Source organism: Gadus macrocephalus, chromosome 13 (assembly GCF_031168955.1).
Source record: "Gadus macrocephalus chromosome 13, ASM3116895v1".
Lineage (NCBI taxonomy): Eukaryota > Metazoa > Chordata > Actinopteri > Gadiformes > Gadidae > Gadus > Gadus macrocephalus.
In genome coordinates, this window is record NC_082394.1 from 2,421,357 (window position 1) to 2,429,615 (window position 8,259).

At 49.5% G+C, this 8,259-nt stretch overlaps 1 protein-coding gene across 1 annotated transcript in view; it reads right to left on the reverse strand.

The window, feature by feature from the left end:
- Positions 1-8,259, reverse strand: part of LOC132471124 (fibulin-2-like) — a 25,714-nt gene continuing 17,455 nt past the window's right edge. The window contains exons 7-10 of the mRNA XM_060070198.1: positions 6,502-6,618; positions 5,556-5,684; positions 3,885-4,008; positions 1-1,657 (exon numbers count right to left, since the gene is read on the reverse strand). Coding sequence (XP_059926181.1) covers positions 1,297-1,657; positions 3,885-4,008; positions 5,556-5,684; positions 6,502-6,618 — 731 coding nt within the window. The 3' untranslated portion in view covers positions 1-1,296. The remainder of the gene's footprint in view (positions 1,658-3,884; positions 4,009-5,555; positions 5,685-6,501; positions 6,619-8,259) is intronic.

Below are 8,259 nucleotides of genomic sequence, written 5' to 3' on the forward strand. Positions count from 1 at the left end.
TTGGACGATGATGTGCAGCTTTATTGGTGAAATAAAAATAAACACTCAATCATGGTATTTGTTCTTCAACCACAATCCACTTGGCTTCTGGAAATAGTAATTGAGAGGAATAACTGGAATGGACACAACATGGAGATATGTCTCAGGTGTGCAGAATATTTAAATGTTCATACCCTGGCCTGAGTTAAATACAAGTGAATAACGCATATATTTTTCCAGTTCTCAGGTAAAAAGGTTTAAGAATTTGAGATGATGCCAGGTGTCAGAATCAACCAAACACAGGGTGGTAAAATACACCTCTGCAAGGTCACACGTCTCAACCCAACTCGGTGTTTATCAAGTCTGTGAAACAATATTTACATCACACAAATAAGCCTATTATAAAGATGCGCTACAGTGAACACATTAACCACAGTTTGAGTAAACAGCAAAATTGAATTTCAAAAAGTGCCCCATTTGTGGTATTTCTTAACCCTTCCAGACTTTTGTAAACGTTTTTGAAAGCTAGCGTAGGCAATTCATGTTGGAAGCTTTTTTTCGCCTATGTTAGGCCAATGATTGGACGACCTGTCAGTCTACCTTGTCACGTAATTGGTGGCTTCGGAAGGAGGCCTAAAGGGGAAGGGTTGGACGTTTTCTATTGGTTACTTTAAAAATGTAGCCTACTCTGGCCGGTTTCTTCAGATTGCCTACCCTAGCTTTAACGTTTTAATGTAGAGTGAAATATTGAGAGATTGGCTAAATTCTTACACGGTAATTATTCAAGAAAATGTATGAAAGTTATAGACGGATAAAATAAAGCAGTAGAGCAATACATTCATTTAAGTTTCAATAAAATCATTAAATAATAGTCATTTTAACTTTTGGTGAGGTTTTCCTTAAATAATCAGCTAAAATACAACCGCGGCCTAGGCTATCGATATATGTGTTTCATCGCATGCCAAAATAGACGTGTAAAGTATGGCCAAGCCTCGGAAAAACAAACAAAAACAAAAAACAAACAAAAACAGCAACAACGATTTCTTTGGTGATATGGATTTGACGCAAACAGTCGGATAATGTTGACTAGTGCGAGTACGAGTGAAGTCTGAAATCCTACCACAAAACACGGCAGTTGAGGACCACTGCCATTCAGTCTCTCTGTCTGTCCATCAGTCCGTCCATCCGTCTGTCCCCCATCCCCCCATTCCCTCCCGTGGACAAATCCTCCTCCTTCTGCTCGCGGAGGTTCCGGACAAGATGAAAACCCCGTGCATCCACGAGGAAGAGCCCCCCCCCCCCCCCTGTGCTCAGAGCTCACAGGGTGCTGGCCGTGATGAAGACGTGTATCCTGGCCACGAAGGACGTCATGCTGCCCTGTCTGAGCAGCTTCATCTCCACGTCCACCAGGAAGTCCTTGGCCTCGCGCACCTGCCGCTGCAGGTACACGGCGCCCGTGAAGCCGTTGAGCTTGCGCGTGCTGAAGTAGCCCTCCTCGTTGCCGCGGGTGACGGCCACGGACACTTGGTCGCCGGCGTAGGCGGGCGACGGGCTGATGCGGAAGATCTGCGCCGGCGTCAGGATGTCGGTCTGGAAGTTGAGCTGGTAGTAGGTGATGCGCAGCGGGAGTTTCAGGCACTCCGGCGCGTTGCCCGGGCAACCCAGCTTCTCGCAGCGCCTGGGAGACGCAGAGGGTGGTGGCGGAGGAAAGCATCGTCAACCGAGGCACACGTTGGAAACGCATTTACATTACATTCCAATGAGGGCATTCTACCAGACGCTCTCATCCAAAGCAACCTGAAGATTTATTTTAGCATTTATTATGGTAGAGTGAGATAGACAGGAAGGTATGTGAGATAGAGCGGACGACACGCAACAAAGGACCACGGGCAGGAATCGAACCCCGGTTGCTGCGATCAGGACTGTGCCTTCATGGTACGCGCTCTCAGAGGCGGGCCGTACTATAATGCAGGGGCCCCCAAATCACTGTTCGCCTGGAGCCCCCAAAGGCCAAAGTTCGCCACTGCGCGCTCTACCTGGTGAGCCGCCGGGGCTCAGTTCACACTCAAACACCGACGACAGAGTCAACCACGCAAGGCGACACCTCACCCCAGTTAGGGTGAGGGTTAGATGTCTAGCTCAGGGACACCTCGACACTCAACTAGAAGGAGCCGGGGATCAAACTAGCAACCTTTCGGTTACAAGTTAACCCACTCCACCACCTGAGCTACTGCCTAAAATATTTCTAAGCTTTAGCGCAAGTTCTACCAGGAGGACTCAACTCACACGCGCCAGTTTGCCAATCACCGATCACCTGCCTACACCTGCTTTATAAAGAGTAGTCTAATGTTCTTTGCTGCTTAGGTATTTCGTTCGATGCTCCCCCTTCCACCCCACCACCACCAGGTCTGCCCCAGTCTACCGGTCCAGGGGAAGGCCCCGCCCTTGCTAGTCCTGGCAGGATATGCCGAGTCCACCCGTCGCCCTGGATCCGTGACGGGGCTCACGCCAATGATTCATCATGCAAAATATTCTCTCTTATGTTATCATTCAAAAATAAATCTTAATTCGTGTTTATTGGTGAACGAGTCTTCATGGGACAAATATTAAAATAAGTGTACAGTTGCTTTTGAGTCACCCTCTATGCCTTTGTGTCGCCCGTGCTGTAGAATAGCTGTTTGTCTTCAATACATTGAATCCCATCAAAGCGGTAGGTAGTGTGGTGGTGCTCACCGTGCCTCACTACCAGCAGAAGGTACTCGGTTTGATATCTCAGTATCCTCAACCTGCAGGCATCGCTGAGTGACAGGCCCTAACCCCTACCTGCTCCTTAATGGCATTTTTTCCCCTGATCACCGGAAGTCGCTTTGGATAATACTGGATGAAAACAAAGTAGTAAGTAGTGAAGAAAAACAGACGGAGAGGTGGAAACCTGTTTGTCTTCGGAAGACTTTAGGTAAACCCTGCATATGCCAGAATAACCAGGCAACCCTCCACATAGTGGGTTTCACTTTGCGTTTCCTAAATTCAGCAAAGGATGAAAACCAACAAACCAAATCCGCTCAAATCCGATCATCTAGCGCGCATCAATCAAGGCCCTCTCTGTCCGAGATCCACTGTGATCATAAAGATTTGGAACTCGGTCGAAAGCTGCCATTAGTCTCTACAGTGGATGGATATATGTCCTATCTCTCTCCCTCTCTCTCTCTCTCCCTCTCCCTCTCTCTCTCTCTGTCTCTCTCTCTCGCATTGTCTATCAAATGATTTACGACAGTAGAGAAACGCTGTCACACGCCCATTAAACTGAACAGGGAGAGCCGAAGTGCTTATCAATTTGAACGATGTTCAGTTCAGGCCAATCATCCTCCTGTCTCGCAGATCATTACCCAACTGGGACGGTGTAAGGCGTGGTGAAGGGGCCCCTTCAATGAAGCATGGCCACAAGTTCCTTATAAGCTAATATGTTCCCATGCATGTAGCGTTGTGAGTGTGGAGAGTCAGGCAGGATTAGAGGGAGAGAGAAAGTAACAATGGATTTATTAATCAATGTAAAATGTACAAATACTTAAGAATAACTGACACTAAGTGAATCCACAGTTAACCCTTTGTATTCATGTAAGATACCTTACCCCTACCTGCTCCTTAATGAAATGTATTTCAATTCACTGTCTAACACCTACCTGCTCCTTACAAACATTTATCTCTTATCTGTATTTAAATTGACTCTCAGTCCACCGCCTGCTCCTTACTGACGTTAAGGTGAGTTGAATCCCTTGCAAGTTGTCCAGCATAAAGGCCTCTCCCAAAACGACTAAAACAGAAGCCTGACAAAGTAAAACCACGACAGGGTCAATCCAAGGGAAGGGGGCATCACGCCCCCTGGGGGTCAGAGGGCGCAGACTCACGTGTCAGATGCCTTCTTGTAGTTGGGCGGGCAGGTGAAGGAGAGGCAGCGATAGCTCCCCTGGATGTTGTAGCAGCTCTGCTCCCCAGAACAGTTGTGGGCGCCGGTGGTGCACTCATCAATATCTGTGTGGGGGAGACGATGAGGTGCGATGACATGGCCTCAGGCGCTGCTCATTAGTCTACACATGAACTGCGGCAACAGGGAGAGAACGGTTTCCGTACGCCATCCATCAAACACTAATTACCCACCGTTGACACTGGAAAAAAAACATGTTTTTGATTATTTCTCCGAACGATCTGCCCTGCCTGCCACAGCCAAACAAACGATGGATCATGTTGTTATGAGCGTGGATACTTTATTATCGTGAGTAGCCCCAACCTAGACCGGGCTGTGTGACGACCAAATGAGGTAGACTGCATCAACGTGCTCGGATACACACAGACTCACATGACACGCATGGATGGTGTCATGTGTTCATAATCATGACACGCATGGATGGTGTCATGTGTTCATAATCATGACACGCATGGATGGTGTCATGTGTTCATAATCATGACACGCATGGATGGTGTCATGCGTTCATAATCTTGTTGTACATTTCCTACTAAGAAATACAAACTAACGCCTGCAATAGACTTCAGACGCTGAGGAAGGGAATGGTGTCGTAGTAGGTTAGGAGGTACGAGGTAGGTGGTGAGTAGGTAGGAGGTGGTTAGGAGGTAGGAGGTAGGTGGTGAGAAGGTTGGAGGTGGTTAGGAGGTAGGAGGTAGAAGGTAGGAGGAGGTAGGAGGTGGTGAGGAGGTAGGAGGTAGGAGGTGGTTAGGAGGTAGGAGGTGGTGAGGAGGTAGGAGGTGGTGAGGAGGTAGGAGGTAGGAGGTAGGAGGTGGTTAGGAGGTAGGAGGTGGTGAGGAGGTAGGAGGTGGTGAGGAGGTAGGGGGTAGGAGGTAGGAGGTGGTGAGGTCGGAGGTGGTGAAGAGGTAGGAGGTGGTTAGGAGGTAGGAGGTAGGAGGTAGTGAGGAGGTAGGAGGTGGTTAGGAGGTAGGAGGTAGGAGGTGGTTAGGAGGTAGGAGGTGGCGAGGAGGTAGGAGGTAGGAGGTGGTGAGGAGGTAGGAGGTGGTGAGGAGGTAGGAGGTAGGAGGTGGTGAGGAGGTAGGAGGTAGGAGGTGGTGAGGAGGTAGGAGGTAGGAGGTGGTTAGGAGGTAGGAGGTAGGAGGTGGTTAGGAGGTAGGAGGTGGTGAGGAGGTAGGAGGTAGGAGGTGGTGAGGAGGTAGGAGGTAGGAGGTGGTTAGGAGGTAGGAGGTAGGAGGTAGTGAGGAGGTAGGAGGTGGTGAGGAGGTAGGAGGTAGGAGGTGGTTAGGAGTTAGTAGGTAGGCGGTAGGAGATAGGAGGTGGTTAGGAGGTAGGAGGTGGTGAGGAGGTAGGAGGTGGTGAGGAGGTAGGAGGTAGGAGGTGGTTATGAGGTAGGAGGTAGTGAGGAGGTAGGAGGTGGTTAGGAGGTAGGAGGTGGTTAGGAGGTAGGAGGTAGGAGGTGGTTAGGAGGTAGGAGGTAGTGAGGAGGTGGTTAGGAGGTAGGAGGTGGTGAGGAGGTAGGAGGTAGGAGGTGGTTAGGAGTTAGGAGGTAGGCGGTAGGAGGTAGGAGGTAGGAGGCGTGGGGGTCCAGGCTCCTCACCTCTGCAGGTGTGTCTGTTGGCGGCCATGGTGTACCCCGTGGTGGGACAGGCACACTGGTAGCTCCCCGGGACGTTGACGCACTCAAACGCACACATGTTCCCAATGCTCTGGGAGCACTCGTCAATGTCTACCGGAGAAACACACACAGGCACGCACGCATGCACGCACCCACACACACACACACACACACAGGCACGCACGCACGCACACACAGGCACACGCATACGCACACACACACACAAAGCATTTCATTGTTAGTCATATAATCCACTATGTGTAGATGTTTGTATATTATTATTGATATTTCTTGTGTGTGTGTGTGTGTGTGTGTGTGTCTGTGTGTAAAAGCAACCAGTCACAAAGGATCAGACACGATTGTTGAAAAAGCATGCAAACTTGGCTTGATGACAAGTGTGCCATCGATCTGAATGTAGCAAATTGCTTCAGAGCTGAAATCAACCCACTACCCCGAATAGAATCGACTCGTTTCTTTCCCCCAAAGATTTTCCATTCCATTAACAAATAGCTTCTTAAAAATGTTTGTTTCTAAATACACTGGAAACACATCCAGTAAAAAATACCTTCACCCAGATTCAATCTCACCCTCCTGGGTGAGGTTCGGACTGAACCATCTCAGCCCCGCCGGTGAGGTCTGGACCGAACCATCTCACCCTGTGGGTGAGGTCTGGACCGAACCATCTTAACCTTGCTGGTGAGTTCCGGAATGAACCATCTTACCCTCGCAGGTAAGGTCCGGACTGAACCATCTCACCCTCGCAGGTAAGGTCCGGACTGAACCATCTCACCCTCGCGGTTGAGGTCCGGACCGAACCATCTCATCTTCAAGGGTGAGGATTGGACCGAATCATCTCATCCTCATGGGTGAGGTCCGGACCGAACCATCTCAACACCTCGCGGGTAAGGTCCTGACTGAACCATCTCACCTTCGCAGGTGTGCCCGTCCTCCTTCAGGTAGAAGCCCTGGCGGCAGTAGCATTGGTACGATCCGTAGATGTTTGCACACTCCTGGCTGCACGGGTTTGAGTCGCATTCATTCAGGTCTGTGCATGGACACACACACACACACACACACACACACACACACACACACACACACACACACACACACACACACACACACACACACACACACACACACACACACACACACACACACACACACACGGTTAGCAACACTGAATCAAAGCCTCGTCATCACAGAGAACACCAGCTTTATGGAGGCTTTGAATCAAGCAGTGTGTGTGTGTGTGTGTGTGTGTGCGTGCGTGCGTGTGCGTGGGTTCAACTTTCTTGTTGTGAGTCTGATGTACCGACGACGGAGCGCAGCTGAGCCTGAGAAGCTGTTACTGTATAACTCCCACGAGGCCGGGAACAAATTGGACTCCCCGAATAAAATGTCACCAATAACGGGTTTGGCTCAGCTACACTTTCCTCATAATGTTCCTCTACCCTTTCCATGTCTGTCTGGCTGTCTCTGGCTGGCTGGCTGGCTGGCTGGCTGTCTGTCTGTCTGTCTGTCTGTCTGTCTGTCTGTCTGTCTGTCTGTCTGTCTGTCTGTCTGTCTGTCTGTCTGTCTGTCTGTCTATCTGTCTGTCTGTCTGTTTGTCCATGTGTCCATCTCCTTTTCTGTCTGTCTGTCTGTCTGTCTGTCTGTCTGTCTGTCTGTCTGTCTGTCTGTCTCTGTGTCCATATTTGTGTCTGTCTGCCTGTCTGTCTGTTTGTCCATGTGTCCATCTCCTTTTCTGTCTGTCTGTCTGTCTGTCTGTCTGTCTGTCTGTCTGTCTGTCTGTCTGTCTGTCTGTCTGTCTGTCTGTCTGTCTGTCTGTGTCCATATTTGTGTCTGTCTGCCTGTCTGTCTGTTTGTCCATGTGTCCATCTCCTTTTCTGTCTGTCTGTCTGTCTGTCTGTCTGTCTGTCTGTCTCTATGTCTGCCTGTCTGTCTGTGTGTTTGTCTCTGTGTCCATCTCTTTGTCTGTCCGTCTGTCTGTCTGTCTGTCTGTATGTCAGTGTCCATCTTGCTGTCTGTCTGTCTGCTTGGCCTCCCCCCTGTCTCTGTATATGTCTACCGCCTGTCTTTCAGTCTCTCTGCCTGTCTGTCTGACTGCTGTACACGTTGCCCAGATGCCCTTCCTCCTCCATAATGACACCATCTCTTTGGATAAAGGTGTCTGCTGATCGACCCTAGTAAATGTTATATTACGTAAGAGCTTTAAATCTAAAATGATCCATAGATGTTCGTATCCACTCAAACATCCCACTCCTTCCCCGCTGCTATACGTAGCAATAAACCCCTTTAACATATTTACATACGCAGGGCACTTTACACATTTCCACCTGTGTGTCATGTCTCAATGTACTGAGTCTCTATAAGCCGTCTCCAACTGTTCTGGTCGGTCTTGATTGGTCCTGAACTGAGCTGAGGAAAGGTCCAGCAGGCTTGGCTGTGCGGACATTGAGCTGGGAGGGATTGTGTTGCAGTTCTACCTTCAGAGTTCTTGATTGGTACTCCACTGAGCTTACAGCGAGTTGAGCATGGATGTGTCACGGTTCTTCCTTCACAGTTCTTGATTGGTTCTACACTGAGCTGAGGACCACCTGTGTGTCAGTGAGCTGAGAGGGGGTTGTGTCGCGGTCCCACCATCACAGTTCTTGATTGGTTCTACACTGAGCTGATGACCACC